The sequence below is a fragment of the Sebastes fasciatus genome, chromosome 1, assembly GCF_043250625.1.
Source record: "Sebastes fasciatus isolate fSebFas1 chromosome 1, fSebFas1.pri, whole genome shotgun sequence".
Classification (NCBI taxonomy): domain Eukaryota; kingdom Metazoa; phylum Chordata; class Actinopteri; order Perciformes; family Sebastidae; genus Sebastes; species Sebastes fasciatus.
In genome coordinates, this window is record NC_133795.1 from 35,896,223 (window position 1) to 35,917,607 (window position 21,385).

At 42.1% G+C, this 21,385-nt stretch overlaps 1 protein-coding gene across 1 annotated transcript in view; it reads right to left on the bottom strand.

The window, feature by feature from the left end:
* Positions 1 to 21,385, bottom strand: part of pik3c2b (phosphatidylinositol-4-phosphate 3-kinase, catalytic subunit type 2 beta) — a 39,876-nt gene that overhangs the window by 2,134 nt on the left and 16,357 nt on the right. The window contains exons 8-31 of the mRNA XM_074646777.1: positions 21,297 to 21,360; positions 20,360 to 20,506; positions 19,983 to 20,016; positions 19,510 to 19,705; positions 17,405 to 17,527; positions 16,946 to 17,113; positions 15,391 to 15,505; positions 13,917 to 14,059; positions 13,541 to 13,729; positions 13,356 to 13,449; positions 12,645 to 12,739; positions 12,328 to 12,508; positions 11,333 to 11,440; positions 10,852 to 10,944; positions 10,533 to 10,662; positions 9,518 to 9,654; positions 9,131 to 9,300; positions 8,324 to 8,480; positions 7,882 to 7,991; positions 7,217 to 7,418; positions 5,961 to 6,085; positions 5,717 to 5,834; positions 3,168 to 3,243; positions 45 to 151 (exon numbers count right to left, since the gene is read on the bottom strand). Of these exons, the coding sequence (XP_074502878.1) occupies positions 45 to 151; positions 3,168 to 3,243; positions 5,717 to 5,834; positions 5,961 to 6,085; positions 7,217 to 7,418; positions 7,882 to 7,991; positions 8,324 to 8,480; positions 9,131 to 9,300; positions 9,518 to 9,654; positions 10,533 to 10,662; positions 10,852 to 10,944; positions 11,333 to 11,440; positions 12,328 to 12,508; positions 12,645 to 12,739; positions 13,356 to 13,449; positions 13,541 to 13,729; positions 13,917 to 14,059; positions 15,391 to 15,505; positions 16,946 to 17,113; positions 17,405 to 17,527; positions 19,510 to 19,705; positions 19,983 to 20,016; positions 20,360 to 20,506; positions 21,297 to 21,360 (3,082 nt within the window). The remainder of the gene's footprint in view (positions 1 to 44; positions 152 to 3,167; positions 3,244 to 5,716; positions 5,835 to 5,960; positions 6,086 to 7,216; positions 7,419 to 7,881; positions 7,992 to 8,323; positions 8,481 to 9,130; positions 9,301 to 9,517; positions 9,655 to 10,532; positions 10,663 to 10,851; positions 10,945 to 11,332; positions 11,441 to 12,327; positions 12,509 to 12,644; positions 12,740 to 13,355; positions 13,450 to 13,540; positions 13,730 to 13,916; positions 14,060 to 15,390; positions 15,506 to 16,945; positions 17,114 to 17,404; positions 17,528 to 19,509; positions 19,706 to 19,982; positions 20,017 to 20,359; positions 20,507 to 21,296; positions 21,361 to 21,385) is intronic.

Below are 21,385 nucleotides of genomic sequence, written 5' to 3' on the forward strand. Positions count from 1 at the left end.
AAGTCTGAATAAACACACACACACACACACAGAGTCAGACTGACCAGGCCTCGTATGTGCATCACCATGATGAAGAGTTTGTCGTTCTTGTAGGAGATCGACAGTTTGACCTCGCCAAGCTCTTTTCCTGCCGCTGGAGACCACGCCAGCTCTGCAACACAAAACCACACACTGAGCTTTGATATATATATATATTTAAATATACACACATAGAAACAGCAGCTCAGACATCATCAGTAACCCTGACCTGCTGCTGAGTCCAGAGGCCTGTACTACGAAGCGAGTTCAACATACCCGGGGTATCTTCTCGTTATCTGGCTTCACTAACCCTAACAAACGAGATCCAGCTAGACGGTCCTACGACGCTGGTTATCAACTCGGTAAGTCAACCCAGGGTTTCTCAATCTGGCTCTGAGCGTGTTTACATTAAAAGGAGCGGGGTTTGCAGCATGTGACCAATCACAGACATGGACGAGTCCACAGACTTTCAGACAGACAGGCAGAATGCCACATTTTACAAAGGAAGTGCAAACTATATTGGACAAATATGAAGAAGTTAAACGCATAATCCAGACTAAAATCAACACGGTTGAAGCTGCTAAATGCAGGAAGGACAGCTGGCAAAAGAAAAAATTGCTGATGTGTGAATGCATAAATTAACATTACAATTTATTAATCTACAGAATACTCAAAAATCAGATATATTCGTCTAGATGGGGCAGTGTTATTATCAAAAGCTTTTAGAATAAAATGGATAAATATATTTTTTATTGTTCTTTTTATGGTTATGATTCACTATGGTCTTTGACAACAATGTGGCGTGTGTGACTATTTCAGCCTTCTTTCAGCTGCGTCCCAAACTCCGGCGGTGTGAAACAGACTTGAGAGCAAGTAAAAAAATAAATATAAAAACATAATTCAAAGCGGTAAACACCCCCAGCATAAAGTCAGCTGTCCTTCTTGTATTTGTCAGTTTACACTGTGTTGTTTTTAGTCTGGATTATGACTTAAACTTCTTCATATGTGTTTAATATTATCATACAATCACCGCACTGAGCTCTGATTGGTCAGTAGGAGGTGCTTTTATAGGAGTTGATCTCTTATCTGGAACATAACCTGCTCCGGAGCAGGTCAGGTGTTCAGCATAAGTTACCATGGCGATCTACCATGGTAAGAAGGGATCCAATGTCGTAGGACTGAAAACCCTGAAGGGTTAACCCTGAAGTTACCTCGCTAACCACAAATCCTGCCTTGTAGTACAGGCCCTGGTCTGATCAGCTTGTTCAGTAAAAACACAGAAATGTTACTTGTTTATTGGACTGTATATTTTACTTTTTACTCCACTATATTTATCTGACAGCTTTAGTTACTTTACAGAGGACAGTTTTCCATCCCCTTCCTGTACAGTGAAAACCACGTATCTCCAGATGTGTTGATGTAAGGGCTGTCAGAGTTAACGCGAAAATAATGCGTTAACGCAAATTAGTTTTAACGCTAATAATTTCTTTAACCCATTAATGCAATCAATCATTTGGAAACCTAAAGAATCCATTGGTACCATGCTATGTTAGCTTGTTGCAAAAGAGGCTAAATAACGCTCCAAACGTATGCAACATTTTGGCAAGGAAAAATTGGCATAGTGATTTTCAAAGGGGTCCCTTGACCTCGGATCTCAAGATATGTGAATGAAAATGGGTTCTATGGGTACCCACGAGTCTCTTGGGGCAAGTCATAGTCAAGTCAGCACACTGACACACTGACAGCTGTTGTTGCCTGTTGGGCTGCAGTTTGCCATGTTATGATTTGAGCATATTGTTTTAAGCTAAATGCAGTACCTGTGAGGGTTTCTGGACAATATTTGTCATTGTTTTATGTTGTTAATTGATTTCTAATAATAAATATATACATACATTTATATTACATTCATAAAGCAGCATATTAGTCCACTCCCATGTTGTTAAGAGTATTAAATACTTGACAAATCTCCCTTTAAGGTACATTTTGAACAGATACTTTTTTTCCCCAATTAATCGTGTTTAGATATTGTCATCGATTGACAGCCCTAGTTGATGTTGAATGTTTGTGATAAACTGAAGGATGAAGTGTTCCTTAATGTGTTGAGAAAATCCTCGTCCTTCTTAATCTAAATAAACTCTTTAAAAAGCCTCATGGATCAGCTGGAAAATGCATCGTCACAAAGCTGACAACAGGCTGTTTTTCAAAATTTTTAGAGATACGTGGTTCTCACAGGACCACAGGATGTGATGATCTTATAGACCACGATGAATTGCTGTAGATTAAACTAGCCAACAGGATATAAAAAAGTAAAAATGCAACATACAATGAATGCAGCAGTAATATTAATCCAGAAACATCAGATATAATAGGAAAACACTGACAGGGAACATTTTACTGCTCAATCAATCTTTCACTAGAAGTACTTTAAGTACATTTTGCTGATACTACTTCCATACTTTTACCTAAATTCTAGTGGAATATTTTCATTTCTCATTTTACTGCAGTCTTCTTACTTCTTCCACCTCTCGTATTTACTGAAGCAGAAGACATTATGAGCTGGGAGTGAAGACACAGTCTCACCACATTCATGTCTCTGTGCTGTACAAGTAAAGTTCATCCACTTATATGACCAGTGGAACCAGAGACAGTGAAACTGTGTGTGTGACCTTAACACACTGATATGATCTGAGGCTGGAAAACACACTGGACTTTACACCCTGACTGTGTGTGTGTGTGTGTGTGTGTGTGTGTCAGGTGTGAGTAATAGTGAGGTATGTGGGTGGACCAGTTGAACTTTAACTGGTTTTACTGTAATGAAGTACACTCAGACGTCTGTTCCACGGTATAGTAATCTAATCTACACTGAATCCATCATACATGCAAGACAACCCAACCCCCACCTTTATTTTTATTCTTGTTACCTGATCTTGATGCTGTTGATGCTGATTAATGTGCACTGTCCCCTATAAATAAACTGTCCATCTGTGTGTGTATAAATATATACAGTGTGTGTGTGTGTGTGTGTGTGTGTGTGTGTGTGTGTGTGTGTGTGTGTGTGTGTGTGTGTGTGTGTGTGTGTGTGCGTGCGTGTGTGTGCGTGTGTGCGTGTGTGCGTGTGTGCGTGTGTGCGTGTGTGCGTGTGTGTGTACCTGCTGGCTTGCTGGTTGTAGTTCCTGGTCTCTCGTCTCGGGGCAGTGGGTGGAAGAAGGTGTAGACGATGTCACACTGCAACACACAATGTATATTTACAATTAGATGTTTAATATGTTTTACATATTCATTTCACATACAGTATATCTACACGCCTCATCAACGAGGCCCGGGATTCAAACAGCTGTCCGTGCAGATTAGGCTTTACTAAACTCAACAACACTAGACTTGAAGACTGTATATAAGAAGTGGACGTAGTCACCGTTACATCACCCATTGGTTTGTGGACTACAGTTTTGAAGACTTGAATTCGGCATTTTGGCCGTTGCCATCTTGTTTTTTTGCAACCAGAAGTGACACGAGAGGGTGGAGCTAAATACAACCGAATGCTGAATAAGACATTTTTAGGCGACCAAAAATGTTATAATTAAGTTTGATGAACTGAAAACACACTGTGAAAGGGTTAAAGTTGTAGGACAAAAACACAGACAACTCCCAGACCGCTCATTTTCTCATAGACTTCTATACAATCAGACTTATTTCTGCAACCAGAGGAGTCGCCCCCTGCTGGCTGTTAGAAAGAATGCAAGTTTAAGGAACTTCAGCATTGACTTCACTTCTCAGACCCCGGAGTTGCTAAGCCCCCAGGAAGAGTGCCGGCCTTTGAAGCAAATTTTCGTTAGGTTTCATTAGGTTCTTAAAGTTGTAAAATGCACTAATAGCTGAATCCAGAGTTATTTTAATTCCTCGTGTGAATGAGACCCAGACCGAGGCTGGACCGAGGGCTGGGAGGCGGGGTTAAAGGAAACGCTACTGAGTCTGCTCTATTGGCCCAATGGATGCGGAAGATCGCCGGATGATCCGGATACTTTATCACACACACACACATACAAAAAAGGAATTACAGTGATGACGGTAATGAGCTCAATCCTGCAGTAGGGTCACATGGCTGCAGTATTACAGTCATGCGGTTATCATCCAAGCCCTTACTTGGAAGTAATAAATGATAATTATTAACCAGTTACAGGTCCAGTAACATCTGATCTGTCATTTTTTGTTTTATTTGTTTTATACTGTGATCCTGAAGGAACTTCCGTGACTTCATGATGAAGGAGGAAGTTGTGACAAATAAAGTGAATTGTTAAACACACATACACCCGTCTGACGTTACTGATGGTTCCTTTCTACACAATGAAGCAGGAAGTTAAATAAATCTGCTATTTAAAGACTGATGATCAACACCACAACAGCTTTAATGCAAATATAATAACATTTTAATAACAACAGATTTAACGCAAATATAATAAAGTTATAATAACATAATATTCAGCCTGAGTGTGTGAGAGAAGAGACGGAGAGGGAAACACCTTCGACTGCCAAGTGTCTAAAACTGGAAAGACCTGATACAGCACACGCACGCACGTACACACACACACACACACACACACACACAGGCTGATATGTTTCCTCACATTGAGAACATTTCTCAGAAAGCACTGAGTCAAAATGAAACTGAAGGGCTGATGAAGCTGAACAGAAGACACACTGATACTGACTGATAGAGCAGCTGCAGGGACACAACATGAACACATGAACACAAGATGAAGAAACAATGAACTGTAAATGTAGAAAAAGAGTTTCCTGTCTGAGGTGTAATAGTAGTGGTGTGGTTAAAAGCAGAAACAGACTTAATGAATAAATAATGACGTACATGAAGCGTGAAGAGCTTAAAACATCAGATGTGTGTGGAGCGATGAGGAGACTGTAACCTTCCTCACATTAATACATGAAACAAACAGAAATGTCGTATTTCCATCATGTTCTCCACATGGCTTTCCATCGTTTGAGCTTTGACTGGAGCTCTTTTAATAACCTCGTCTCGTTGTGTCCGTTCGCAGATCCTATCTTGATTGTTTGGTAACCATGGTAAGTCTCAAACTAGTGATGTCATTCTCAACCAGGGGTCCGGGGAACTTCAGTGGTCCTTGAGGGAGTTCAGGGGTTCCCCAGAAAAATAAAAAATAGCTTATTTTCAATATTTAATTCACTATAGAAGAGAGCACAAGGTGAGTAAGAGGAGCCGGTCGGTAGAGTTTCAGGTGCTATTAATCCACTTGACGAGGGCGGCTTCACCCACAGGTGCTTTCCCCGTGTGCTGTCGGTTTTTCATTCAGAGAAAATGACCCTTTTCCCGTTATGACATCATTGTGCACGCAGCATCCTGCAGTTGCACTTCTTATTATTTTCAAATAAAAGGTGTATGTATTTGCCATTAATCGTTGTGTTTACTTGTTTACATCCATAATTAATTTATCCCTGATTCCATTACGAGAAAAACTTTGAGGAATCCTGACCTGCACTGTCCAGTATCAGATATTTATTTCACAGTCACACTGATTGAATATTTGGCAAATAAAAGGTACTGTATCGATTTCAAATCATTGAATCGTATCGTATCGCTCTAGATGAGCCAAATATCGTCCTGGAAATCGTATCGTATCGTTGTAACATTATTCACGCAGAAAGACCGTCCCAGAGTTTGACTGACCTGAGCGACCTCCGGGGCGGCGTGGATCAGGTGCCACACGTAACCATTCAGCTCGTCTTTCCTCCTGTCAGCCATCGCCTCTCCACGGGACCGACCAATCACAAGACGGCTCGGGAAACTGTGGACAGAACAAAGAGGAGAGACAGTGAAAACTGAAATAAACATCCTGTTGACTGTAGTCATTGTGTGTGTGTGTGTGTCTGTGTGTGTGTGTGTGTGTGTGTGTGTGTGTGTGTGTGTATACCTGGGTAGTTTGGATGAGGGGAAGATGAGTCTCAGTTTGCTGTGAAGTTCATGAAACTCCTCAAACGTCCTCTGAACCAGCTGCACCTCCTGCTGACCTTCACGCTGCACCTTCACTACAAACGCCTGAAACACACACAGACACACACATCTGTATTTATTCTATACCTGAGGACGATCAGTAACCCTTTTTACTTATGACAATTTTTCACTTTATTTGAAATAAAAACGCAAACAAATGAGGTCACGGGATGATCAGTAAATCAAGCCAATATATACTGTATATATATACAGTATATATATATATACACCGATCAGCCATAACATTATGTAAGCATGGGCACCCTGACCGGTCTGCGGCTACGCAGCCCGGTACACAACAAACTGTGATGCACTGTGTGTTCTGACACCTTTCTACACGGGCCAGCCTTCGCTCCCCACGTGCATCAATGAGCCTCGGGTCTGACCCTGTCGCCGGTTCACCGGTTTTCCAACCTTGGACCACTTTTTGTAGGTCCTGACCACTGCAGACCGGGAACATCCCACAAGGAGATGCTCTGACCCAGTCGTCTAATCATCACAATTTGGCCCTTGTCAAAGTCGCTCACATCCTTACGCTGGCCCATTTCTTCTGCTTCCAACACAAAGTTCAAAATGTTCACTTGCTGTCTAATATATACCCCCCACTGCCAGGTGCCATGGTAATCAATGTAATAATCAATGTTATTCACTTCACCTGTCAGTGGTCTTAATGTTATGGCTGATCAGTGTATATGTGTATATATATATACATATGTGTGTTTATATATTAATCGTGATTAATCGCACATTTTTTATCTGTTCAAAATATACCTTAACATGGCAAACAGCAGCCCAACAGGCAACAACAGCTGTCAGTGTGTCAGTGTGCTGACTTGACTACGACTTGCCCCAAAACTGGCCATGCTCGTTTTTCTTCGCCAAAATTTAGCGTAAGTTTGGAGCTAAATTTAGCCTCCTTCTTGACAAGCTATCATGGTTGGTACCAATAGTACTGGCTAATATATATACATACACATACAGTATACATATATATACAGTATATATACACATGTGTACAGTATATATACACATGTGTACAGTATATATACACATGTGTATATATACTGTACACATGTGTATATATACTGTATATATGTGTATACTGTATGTGTATGTATATATATTAGCCAGTACCATATATATATATATATATAGTCCTGTATCAGGTGGACTCACATATCCCTTGCCGGCACTGGCTGTCCTGATGTGTCTGCAGATGTAGAGGTTCCTGATGAGGCCGTCGCTCTTCGCCGTGTGGACTCTGGGAGCAAAGGTCAGCGTGGGTCGATCCTCGGTGGAGGCAAACTTCATCTGAGCCAGATTGTGGATGAAGAAGTTGAGTTTGGTGGCGACGCTGCCCAGACTGGACTCTATCAACCTGCCCAGGTAGAGAGGGGACGTTTAAAGGTAGCGGTGGCTAGCTTTAACTTAACACAACATAAGTGTGAATTGTCCGCAAATCTCTTACATGCTGTCCCTATTCCTGAGCCGTAAAGTGTCAAAAAGTCAGATTCAGTTTTGAATAAATATGTAATTACTGCATTGAGGCTTTGTAGGGCTAAACTGTCTCCACAGGCTGAGGAAGACGAACCATGAGCAGTAAACTGATCTGCATGAGGTGAAGCTGGTACAGTGCTCCTTTAAGTTCTGACTTCCGTCTTCATCAAATCTGACACTTGAATTAAAACTGCTTCCATCAAATCAGCATATAAAAGACTGAAATCAATGTTCACCTGCCCTGCATCTTTTTACAGGTAATAAACCATCACGTGTATGTGTGTGTGTGTGTGTGTGTGTGTGTGTGTGTGCGTGTGCGTGTGTGTGTATTGATGTGTGTGTACCTGGTGAAGTACATGGTGGCGTCAGCCTCAGACTCATGAGGTCTCAGCGCGTCGTAGACGTACTTCAGATCGTCCAGATCAGACAGTTCAGGGATCCCACAGGACAACATCTGCACACACACACATACACACACTACAGCATTACACATTTGCTCTGTAACCATGGAAACGGACCAACTATTACTGGATTACTTTGATACTGAAGAAAACTTAAAAACATGATTGCTCTCAGTCAAGTTCTTGTTTCTATGATTTCTAGATGGATTTATGGATATGGATTAATCTGGATGGACATCAGAGACAAACCATCACCATCACTACAGCTGGCAAACTTCAGGTCAGAATCTACTTCAGGGCTGTTGAACTGTACTGTGCCGTGTTTCTGTTATTCTGTCCACTCCCCCTCTGTGTGTGTGTGTGTGTGTGTGTGTGTTGTACCCACCAGGCCCAGCAGGTTGAGGAACAGGTGTGTGTGTTTCCTGATGAGGTTGTACGCCTCGCAGCAGAGATCCACGAAGTCGTGGAAGCGACTCGACGGTTTGTCTCCTCCGTTGATGACATACGCCATGTCGGAGGTGAACACGAAGGGGGCCCGGTCCCTGCATGCGTCACATGACACACATCACACATACAGGTAAACAATCACATACAGGTAAACAATCCAATCTCTATTACACTATATATACTTCATAATATTGTATTATTACTGTACAGTGTGTGTATATTATTATTAATATTGTATGTAGCGCTATATGTGTGTATATTGTAATTAATATTCATATCTATATACTTGTACTAAATACTGTATATAGTTACACTACAGGACTTTGTACAAATATTTGTATAATTCATGTAGTTTGAGTTATTGTAGAGTTTATGTTGTATATAGCTTTTTTAAATGTCTTCTTTCTAATGTCCTTAATTTAATATTTTATTTTTTATCCGTTTCATTCAAATACTTCTTTAAGTTTTCTTTCTTCAGATCAATATTAATATTTATCTCAACATACAGACCATCATCATGTCAGAGACGAAAGTATTTTCACAGATAAATGCGAGCTGGATGATGCGACTGCGAACCTTTATCTTTACCTCAACAATGATAAACAGAACAAAAACTGCAGGAGATAAGTCAACTACGACTCCCAAGATGCATTTCAACAACAAACTCCTCAGCAAATCTTACCTGTAATCCAGCTAACTGTGACCTGCTGAACAGGTGTGTCATGAATATGACATCACGACTCACCGTTTGATGTTCCCGAACATCTGTGCGTGTCCCAGGAACTTCCCGAAGTCGATGTGAAACATGTGACCGCTGGTCTTCAGCATGATGTTGTCGTTGTGACGGTCGCAGATTCCCAGGATGTAGGTCGCCACGCAGCAGCCGGCACACGAGTAGATGAAGTTCTCCACCGCCTGAACACAGAGTCAGACTTTATTTATTATTATTTAATCAATGATCATTAAATATATCACAAGAACCCAGTACCGGGAAGTTTTTAACTCACAGCTGTACGACAACTGCAAAGACACTGAAACTGAAGCATCAGGGCGTAAGGCCTTCCTGATCTGTAATATGTATGAGTGTGTGTACAGGTGGTCAACAGGTGCGTGTGTGTCCAGGTGTGTGTACCTTGTCGTACTGCTCATCAGTAGGGTTGTGTTTCTGCAGCCAGTCGGCCAGCGGTCGGTCTTTAAAGGACCCAGTGACTCCGTGTTCCACCTGGATCTTCCTCAGAGTGTCAGCCTGAGGAATCATCTCCACCATACCTGAGAAAAGGTAACAACACACCTGTCAATCATACCTGAGAAAAGGTAACAACACACCTGTCAATCATACCTGAGAACAAGTAACGACGCACCTCCCGTGTTCCCCGTGATATACTGTACACCTGTCCTCCTGTGTTAACACCTGTCTTCCTGTGATATACACCTGTCTTCCTGTTAAACACCTCTCCTCCTGATATATACTGAACATCTATCCTACAGATAGACACCTCTCCTCCTGGTATATATTCATGTCCTCCTGTTGTATACACCTGTCCCTCCTGTGATATACACCTGTCCTCCTGTAGTATACACCTGTCCTCCTATGATATACACCTGTCCTCCTGTGATATACACCTGTCCTCCTATGATATACACCTGTCCTCCTGTGATATACACCTGTCCTCCTATGATATACACCTGTCCTCCTATGATATACACCTGTCCTCCTGTGATATACACCTGTCCTCCTGTAGTATACACCTGTCCTCCTATGATATACACCTGTCCTCCTGTGATATACACCTGTCCTCCTATGATATACACCTGTCCTCCTATGATATACACCTGTCCTCCTGTGATATACACCTGTCCTCCTGTGATATACACCTGTCCTCCTGTGATATACACCTGTCCTCCTGTAGTATACACCTGTCCTCCTGTGATATACACCTGTCCTCCTATGATATACACCTGTCCTCCTGTGATATACACCTGTCCTCCTGTGATATACACCTGTCCTCCTGTGATATACACCTGTCCTCCTGTGATATACACCTGTCCTCCTGTGATATACACCTGTCCTCCTGTGATATACACCCGTCTTCCTATGGTATACACCTGCCCTCTTGGCAAACACCTGGTGTGTCCTCACTCCTCACCTCGTCCTCTGCCGGTGGAGAAACATTTGAAGATGACCATCCTCATGTCCAGACCCTCCTGGATCCAGATCTTGTTCATGATCCGGATCACCTGCAGAGTCAGCATATCCTGCCGCAGGTCGTCTCCTGACTGGACACAGACAGAGACATCAGTTAGGGGTCAAAGGTCACAGAGGTCAGACACATGTCCTCCTGTTTTAATCTTTATAGACTTTGACACATATTAAGGTTTGAGTTGAACCTGTTTAAACCCGACTGAACAAACTGAATTCAGCTCCGGAGACGTAAACAACAGGTGAAAACAGGTGAGATGTTTCACCTTGAAGATGACATTGATGTTGTCTCCCAGAGGGTCGAGGTTATTGAAGGACAGTTTGAGAGGAACAGCGTTGGAGTTGAAGAAGGAACACGTCTATAAAAGACAGAGAAGAAGAGAACTGAACACGATCACTGATATAAAACCAGACACAACATTTATGGTTCACATCATTTCATTCAGTCATTTGTCCGTCTGACTTTTTGTTTCAGAGAGACAGAAACCTCAACATCTGACGCTAACAAGGATAAAAAATGTTTTAGCAACATGGGACTCAGCTTTTTTAAAACACTTCAGTCCTTCAGGTACAGTAGTTTGTTCATGGAGACGTTTGAGGACACACAGATATTCGTCACATTAGACTTTAAACCAGCTGAACAAATACACTGATGATTCAGCACACTGTGTGTGTGTGTGTGTGTGTGTGTGTGTGTGTGTGTGTGTGTGTGTGTGTGTGTGTGTGTGTGTGTGTGTGCTGCTGTACCTGGATGTTGATTCCTGTGACGAGCATTGCCGGGTTCAGAGGAAGTCTGCAGCTGCTGTTCACTGAGAAGAACTGCTTCATCTCCTCCAGACCCTCCCTGAGCACGCACTGTAACACACAATATTATTATTATCATTATTATTATTATTATTATTATTATTAATAATAGCTAATATGATGAGATGGGTAACTGACAGATATCATGATGTCTCTGGTTGGTGCTGCCCTCTGCTGGACTGATACCGAATCGTTGCTTCATTAAAATTCAACATGAAATCATCAAAAAGCCCCAAAATCACAGAACACTTCCTGATTTGCGTCGGTGTGATACTTAATTTATTGACTGATTCATTTTCTATTAACCAATCAGAGACATTATGTATATACAGCATATATTAAACTTTATATTACATCATACAAAGCAATGTTTTTGTTCAAATGTAACGACAAATATGTTCGGTGTTTAATAAAAAACATATAATGTCGGATAAATCTTTATTGATCCCCAGAGGGGAGATTTAAAATAAATAAATCATTTCACAGTTATTTAACTTTAACAGTTTGCTCTTTGTAAAAGAAAAATAATGAAATAGATGTGAACAATTAATTGATTATTTGATCAACAGAAAATTAATCTGCAAATAATTTAATAATCAATTAATTGTTTAAGTCACTTTTTTTAGAGCAAACGTTTTTTCAGTAGTTTCAGCTTCTCCAATCTGCTTTACATCTCAGTAAACTGAAGCTCTTTGAGATTTGGACTGTCGGACGAACAAAACAAGACATTTGTTAAAGACATGTATTAAAATTATGTTCCAAGGCAACTCTTAATTCCACATAATTTTCCATATTTTCCAGGAAGAATGGAATCCTGGATTTGTGACAATTTGCCCTTTGCAAAAAATAGAAAAAAAATACGTTGAAATATCTCAGTTAACTTGCCAGGACAGTTAATGTTTTAGACATACATTACAATATATTTCTGTCCTCCCCACCTGTCTGCTGGACGGCGAGGCGTCTCGGACTTTGTGAGCCACCTTGGCGAGGACGGAGACGAGCCAGCACTGACGGTCAAACTCTTCACGGAGACCTCGACCGACGCAGCAGAGCAGAGCGGCCAGAAGGTGCTGATACCGAGCGCTGAACTGACTGTCCTGCAGGTTGTCCTTCAGCAGCCTGAGAGACAGTCACAGTCTGGATTAAACCTGGTTTAACTAATCCTAACTCTATCAGAACTGACATATAGTTCATGTTCATAAAATTAATGTTAAATAAAGAAAACAAAGTTATTGTTTCTGATTGATCAGCTGACCAGAAGAGGTAGTGAGCGATGCGAATGTCCCCGATGGCTCTCCGTAGGAGGAAACGAATCAGAGAGCTGTCGAGGTAACACTCGTACTTCAGAGCCTAAGACACAAACAGACAGACCGACAAGATCAGTTATACATACATATACATATACACACATAAAAGCCTCTCCCATTAGCTGACAAAATAAAAGCATCTCCCATTAGCTGACAAAATAAAAGCATCTCCCATTAGCTGACAAAATAAAAGCCTCTCCAGTTAGCTGACAAAATAAAATCCTCTCCAGTTAGCTGACAAAATAAAAGCATCTCCAGTTAGCTGACAAAATAAAAGCCTCTCCCATTAGCTGACAAAATAAAAGCATCTCCCATTAGCTGACAAAATAAAAGCCTCTCCAGTTAGCTGACAAAATAAAAGCATCTCCCATTAGCTGACAAAATAAAAGCCTCTCCAGTTAGCTGACAAAATAAAAGCCTCTCCAGTTAGCTGACAAAATAAAAGCATCTCCCATTAGCTGACAAAATAAAAGCCTCTCCAGTTAGCTGACAAAATAAAAGCATCTCCCATTAGCTGACAAAATAAAAGCCTCTCCAGTTAGCTGACAAAATAAAAGCATCTCCCATTAGCTGACAAAATAAAAGCCTCTCCAGTTAGCTGACAAAATAAAAGCCTCTCCCGTTAGCTGACAAAATAAAAGCCTTAGTCGTCATGTGACCTGGACGAGCTGAGGCAGGAAGTCCAGCAGCTCTGGATCTGTGATGGAGTCCATCCATTGAACAGCCGTCCTCCTCAGCTCCTGATCCGGGAACCTGGAACACACACACACACACATGATGATGTCACTCAGGTTATCACGATGATGTCACTCAGGTGCGTGTCAGTGAGCGGGGTGGGACGTACGAGGCGTGGAGGAGTCCCAGGGCGTCCAGGTGACCCAGGCAGGCCCACTGTCTCAGCAGGGCGTAGATGTCCGGCAGGCAGGCCCACTCCCAGCAGGGGGCGCTGGCCAGGACCAGGGGCAGAGCTGCACTCTCTGACTGACAGAAGGCCTTCTTCTCCCACAGAAGACGCCTGTCCTCCACCGTCAACCTGCTCACACAGAAACACTGTGAAGACCAACAGCAGCAGACGTCTAATACTGCTGAGGAAAGAGATGTCCTACTGAGGACTTCCATCATCATTCCTGAAATTACATTTCAAAACGTTGTTCTCCCCATAAACTGTTTTTACATCAAACATTACATCACGTCTGAGTGTGTGTTTGTGTGTCTCTGACCAGAAGACGGCCTTCTTGTGGAGAACGTCCTGCAGCTGGATCTGACTGATGGTGTCCAGTCTGGAGAAGTCGTACTGAGGACAGAAGTCTGCCGGAGGAGGAGTACTGAACCGGACCTCGAACGACGAGGTGGGGAAGTCCACCTGAGAAACAGAGACAGAGAGAGAGAGAGAGAGAGACAGACAGACAGACAGACAGACAGACAGACAGACAGACACACAGACAGACACAGACAGACAGACAGACAGACAGACAGACAGACAGACAGACACACAGACAGACACAGACAGACAGACAGAGAGCAGTCAGAGAGACAGGATGAGAGGAAAACAGAGACAGGATGAGAGCTAGTGATCCTTTAAGATGACGTCATGTTTTTTTCTCAGTGTGGAGTAGCTGTTCAAATGTTGAACGTCATGGAGGCGCCGCCGCCATCTTGTATTGTCAATGTGATTAATCTGTCCAGATGTTGCTGCAAAAAGTGACTCAACATAGACACTACAGTGTAGTGTACATTGAATCAAATCTCTTGTATGTCTTCACATACATGGCCAATAAAGCTGATTATGATTAATGAGGTGCACAAAGTTTCAAATATTTCACTATAAAAAAAGCAAAACTAAATAATATGAAAGAATAAAGTTTTGTGACCCTCCAGAGCCACAGAATAAATTATACAGTATATATTAAATTGAAATTATAAAAGGCTGAGAGGTAAAACTGAACTTCGTGTGGAATATTAGTGGACTGTCCCTTTAAAACTGTGAATCACTGAAGCTCTGAACAAGCTCTCTCGGTGTGTGTGTGTGTGTGTGTGTGTGTGTGTGTGTGTGTGTGTGTGTGTGTGTTTGTGTTTGTGTTCTATGATGTTTTGTTAATCAGGCAAAAACATTCAGATCCTGAATCAGTTAACTGCACTGAAACAAAGAGCCAGAGATGTGTGTGTGTGTGTTATACTGACCTACATAAAAGTGTGTGTGTGTGTGTGTGTGTGTGTGTGTGTGTGTGTGTGTGTGTGTGTGTGTGTGTGTGTGTGTGTGTGTGTGTGCAGCACTGAACTGACCCATGAGCTTCTGTTAAATGTTTGAATATTTCAAAATAAATGACAAAACTGTTTTCAGTTTTCTGTGGATGTGTGGACTGTAACTCAGATGCTGCGTCCGAAATTACATACTATGCACTACATACTCAATATGTTTACTATTGTTCAACATACTTGTGTGTGAATAAACAGTAGTATGTATCTTTTTGGAAAGCACAGAGCGGTTATTTACGTTGACACTTACTATATGTATTTAATAATATACGTAATATAACAGCCCTGAAGGTCATTTAATTAATTTCTCGTCTGAGAAAATATCCAAAGGTCATTCAGGTCTTCTGGACTGAACTCTGAATGTGGACTGTAGTGGAGCTGAAGATGTTTCATATGAAGACCCTGAGAACTCAGGCGGAGTGAGACCTCCTGTCTCACCTGCAGGATCACGCTGTCCGGCTGGCTGAAGTTCGGCAAGCTCGACCGGGCGTTTCCAGTCCTCCCCGGAGCCGAAGGCCACAGACCGAGTAACTTCCTGCCACAGGTCAGGATGCTGCAGAGACACACACACACACACACTCCTGTCAGCACACACACACACTTCCTTCCATGGAGGAAATGACATCATAAAGGCTCAGCTGGAACAGTTGGAGGAACTGATGCTGGATTAACTGTAGAGGGTAAAAAATTAAAAAATAACACATGCACTTACACTGTGCATGTGTTATACCCAGAGGTCTTAATGTTCTGGTTGATCGTAATGCTTAAAAACATTCCTGAATCCGGACCATGATCCGGATCGCCTCCAAAATCGAATAGATTGTTCATTGTGCCATACCCCACACCTCCAAAAAATTTTATTCAAATCCATCGCAGACTTTTGGAGTAATCCTTCAAACGGACAAACCAACAAACCACGCCGGTGAAAACATAACTTCCTTCCTAGGCCTCTGGCCTTGGCGGAGGTAACTACAAAACCCAAGGAATCCATTGGTACCATGTCAAAGAGGTCCCTTGACTTCTGAACTAAAGATATGTGAATTGGTTGTATGGGTACCCACGAGTATCCCCTTCACAGACATGCCCACTTTATGATAATCACATGCAGTTATTTCAATGCAGTATAAATGTATTATTTTTGCCTATTCTAAAAATGCTGTATTTGAATATTTCTGCATACTGGGGTCCCTAAACAGTCTTTAATTACATAAATTGGGTCTCACTGTAAAGCTGAGACTCTTGTGGATCCAATGAGCCCAACTGTATTCATGTGTGATGATGTTAGTCCCCATAGGAGACATTTCATTGTAGTGAAACTTGACCTCACTGTATAAAATGACCTGTGGTGACCTCTAGGATAATCACAGCCTCATGAAACTTTACAGCCACAAACTAGAGACCTTAAGCATTCAGAGGATGGATGGCTTTCTTAGCTAGATTGACAATAAGGGGGTTTCTGAGCAGTTTACTCAACAGAAGTGCTCGTCATCCAATCGCCAAAAAATGCAATTCTTGCAGAAATCTCCAAATGTCAAAAGTTTTTGCTCTCAAATCACAGCCTGGCTTTTTCTATGGTGTTCCTCAAGGGCTTGGTGTCTTAATGTGGCGTTTTGGAGGGATTATTGATCATTTTTTATCAATTCTCCAGTGGTAAAAAATGGTTAAATTTAGCACCAAATCTGTGTAACAAATGGTATCAACACGAAACTTATGAGACATAATAGAGCATGAGGATGACCACCATATACTTCTTTCATAATGTTCTAAGATCTTATAAACTTTCACAATTTATTTTAATGAACTAATTCAATCATGTTTATTTCTGATTTATGACAACATTACTGTTGCCCCAATTATTATTAATAGAATCCCTGGACAAAATGAATTAGATTCAGTTCAAGAAATTAGTGGCATTAAAAATTTAATTTGCGTTAATACGTAGTAGAAACATGTCAGGTTATGACTTCCTGTGTCAGAGCGTCATGTGACTCACTGTCTGAAGTTGAAGAGCGGCATGGTGACCCAGCCCAGAGCCTCGATGCTGCGCCGCTGCTTCCCCTTCTCCTCGGCTCCTCCGGGGGGCGGCAGAGAGCTGGCGTACAGGGTCACCGTTAGCTGAGACTCTCTGGGCAGCTGGTTGATCTGCACCGGGAAACACACCCTGCAGAGACAGAGGGGGGACAGGGAGACAGATTAGGAAGAGTATAACAGTATGCTGTTTATCCAAACCTAAAAAAAGCTATTTTTAATTCTACTGGAGATCCATAAAATAATAATATATCAACAACATGTGCAGGTGAGGCTGTGATGTCATCACTCTGAGAGGTGTGTGCAGGTGAGGCTGTGATGTCATCACTCTGAGAGGTGTGTGCAGGTGAGGCTGTGATGTCCTCACTCTGAGAGGTGTGTGCAGGTGAGGCTGTGATGTCATCGCTCAGGTGAGGGTACGTACCTCTGGTCCCACACCACCAGGTGGAACAGGTATTTGCTGACCGACTGTTTGCTGGTGTGCTGCGGCGCGCAGAGCTCCGCCCCTCCGTGAGTCAGAGAGCAGGACAGGAAGAAACCCTCGTAACTGACCAATCAGAGAGCAGAACAGGGACGTGATGTCATGATGAATCTGTTTCCAGGTGGCACAACATCTTACACTTCTGTTTTTTTTAACGTGAAACCTTAAATCTGAAAAGTAACTAAAGCTGTTAAATAACTGCAGTGGTGCAATGTAAGTAAGTACATTTACTCAAGTACTGTATTTATGTACAATTTTGAGGTACTTGTACTTTACTTGAATATTTCCATTTTCTGCTACTTTATACTTCTACTCCACTACATCTCAGAAGGAAATATTGTACTTTTAACTGCACTACATTTATCTGACACTTAGTTACTTTTTACATACAAAAAAAACATGATATAATATATGAAACGATGCAGTACAGAACAGTTCAAATGAGACTTTGGGAGACTAGCTAGCCACAGCACTCATATAAAACTGCACTTCACCATTTGTGGATGGAAATGGAAAAACGCTGTTTTCATTTCCAAAACAATGTGGCTGAGGTCGAATTCATTCAAAGGAAATGTTTATGGCAAACGGTTTTAACATTTAATAGCTAGACAGGATATTCATTAGAGATATCTGCATGTCATTTGCCTAATCAGAACTCTAATTCAAGATATCCCTAATTCTGTTTTGACTGGGCCAAACTGTAATTTTAGATATCCGTAATTACATTTTGACTAGTACGATTCAAACTACTTTCACCATTCATGTGTATGGGGTTTGTCATTACACATATCCACAACTGAATTATGACTAGTCGTCATTCCAGTTTCAGATATCTACAATTTAATTCTGACTAGTCAGAATTCCAGTTCAAGATATCTTTAATTCCCCGCAATTGAAGATATCAACATTGTGCTTTTTAGATATCTAAAATCAAATTATGACTAGTCAGAATGATGTTGTAGATAACTTGAACCACGAGGAGGTGCAGTTGTCTAGTTATCTCTCAGAACACTTGAATTACAATATGCTGAAAGATTATTATGGAATTTAAAATATTCTACAAACTGCCAGTTTTAATTCAGGACTTTTACTTGTAATACATAGTAGTACATTTAGAGTGAGGTATTTCTACTTTTACTGCTGTTAAGGATCTCAGCAGAAGTAGAAATTGCCATAAAATGGAAATACTCAACAACCTAACAGTTGTACTCAAGTACAATACTTGAGTAAATGTACTCAGTTACATTCCACCACTGCGCACACACACGCATACACACACACAGATGGTGTGTGATGCTGACAGACAGGTGTCGGCCGGCCCTGCCTCTTCTCAGAGGTCAAAGGTTAGCTCTGGTTCCCAGGCAGTCAGCCCTTTGTCCCAGCAGAGAGAGAGAGAGAGAGAGAGAGAGTGTGTGTGTGTTAGAGGGGGAGGGGTAGCAGCTCTCAGCTGAGCTGCCTGTGTTTCAGGACACACACACACACACACACACACACACACACACAGTGTGCTGAATCATCAGTGTGTTTGTTCTCACTGCAGCCTGTGGGGCGCTGCTGTGATACACACTGACAGTCCTGGGCTGCAGTCATGTCCACTTTTCCTTGACCTTGATGGAAAAGGTCATGAGGTCAAGGAACGATGAGAAGGAAAATTCAGTTCAGAAGGATTTAGGAAAAGACAACCACGACACTCACACTGGGCTCCGTGATTATGATGCGATGGCGGATATTATTGACGTGTGTCTGCTATGTCGCTTTAAAGGTTGCTGCTCAAGGAATTGTGGGACCGTATTATCTCCTTTCCTTTGTTAAAGGATGCTCCAATGTATCCTCTGCTAAAGGAGATAAGAAAGGAGGCATTGAAGCACCTTTCCTTAGCATTTAGAGAATTCGACCAGCTCTCATCATGGCTGCTACTGAGATACTTCTGGATCCTTTCACTCAGTCAGGAATCTTCCTAAGCAAAGAAGACTCTTCGACCGCAGCCCTGGCGTGTTTATGTCTGTGTGTGCGTGTGTGTGTGTGTGTGTGTGTTTGTTTCGTTGTACCTGGCGGCCCAGGTGATGGGGATGCGGTGGGCGGCGTGCACGTTGAAGGAGAGCACGTTGTTGACAAGGCCGGCCTCCTGCACCGGCACCGTGCAGCTGCGACTCTGAGCCGTCGTGTGGAAGTTGGCGTTGAACGTGCTGCAGTACAGCTCCACCAGATCCAAGATGGCCGCCGTCAACTTCTCCACCACTTTGTCTATGGAACGAGGAGATCAGAAACATGAAACCGACATCTGAACGCACCTCGGACTTCACTGGAGCCGCAGTCAAACTTTCGACCCAGTATTCTACTTACTTTATTTCTAGTGATATCTTTTGTTTTATTAACACTCAACATGACGCTTGTTGTTCAGCTGGCCGTCTGAACAAGGCCTAAGACTGAACATGTTTTGTGATCTAGACAGACCCTTTATTATTATTATTATGTTGTTTGTGTGACTTCAGCCTGTGTTGTTGATGATGTTGGGACGTACCTCTGTTCTCTCTGACAGCCAGCACTGAAGCATCCTGGGAGGACAGACAGGAAGAGAGGACACCATGAAGAGGAGAAGGCGGGACGTCAACAACATTTGATGTTTTTATGAACACCTGCACTGAATGAAACTGTCTCACTGTCTGTCTCTCTGTCTGTCTGTCCATCTGTCTGTCTGTCTATCTGTCTGTCTGTCTGTCTGTCTCACTGTCCACCTGTCTGTCCATCTGTCTGTCTGTCTCACTGTCTGTCCATCTGTCTGTCTGTCTCACTGTCTGTCTCACTGTCTGTCTGTCTTTCCACCTGTCTCACTGTCTGTCTCACTGTCTGTCTGTCCGCCTATCTGTCTGCCTGTCTGTCTGTCTGTCTGACTTTCACCTTGAGGACTTTGGGCTGCAGACGACAGGGGCATGCTGGGAGCTGGTTGAGGGCAGAGGTCACATCAGGGGTCTCCACGGCAGCTAACGAGTTGCAGAGCGCCTTCACTGATTGGACGAGACGCTCTACGTGCAGCGGCAGCTCCACCTTCAGAGACAAACAGGAGAGAAGAAGAAATGTGGTTTAATTTAGTCCAAGAAAATAATTTAATTTGTGTTCTGGTACGTCTGTCTTTGAGAGGACTTATTTGAGTTTTTGACCTGGAAAGGAGGGATATACTGGAAAGGGGGGACATTTTTGGGAAGTGAGGACATTTTTGGAAAGCTAGGACATCTTTGGAAAGTGAGGACATTTTAGGAAAGCCCGGACATTTTTTTTGGAAATAGAGAATATTTTTGGAAAGCCAGGACATATTTGAAAGCCAGGACACATTTTGGAAAGTGAAGACATTTTAGTAAATCAAGGACATTTTTGGAAAGAGAGGACACTTTTTGGAAAGTGAGGACATTTTTGGAAAGCCAGGACATTTTTTGGAAAGAGAGGACACTTTTTGGAAAGCCAGGACACTTTTTGGAAAGAGAAGATATTTTGTGGAAAGAGAGGACATAAGAAGAAAAAAAAGCAACCTGTATTTAGTATTTTCAGTTTCATAGCATAAGAGATGCTGTTCAGTTTTATAGTCTATAGCCTATTGTTATAATAATAGTATTAGTAATAATAATAGATTATGTAACCTCAGTCCCCAGCAGGAGGATTGTGTCTGTCTTTGACACTAGCACTACTATCTGTTCAAAATAAATGAAAAGAAAGGAAACGGATCCTGGTGAATTATTATTTTTTTTTTCATGCTGTACCAAACTCGCACCAAACCGTGAATCCTGTGTACCGTGACATGGCTAGTAGATGTAGATAAGATGTGCAAACATGTGTATGTTACCTCTGACAGCAGGAAGGACTCGGCTTCATTGTGAAAAGTATCCAGCAGCAGAGTCAGGGCCTCCCTGATCACAAACAGAGACAAATAAG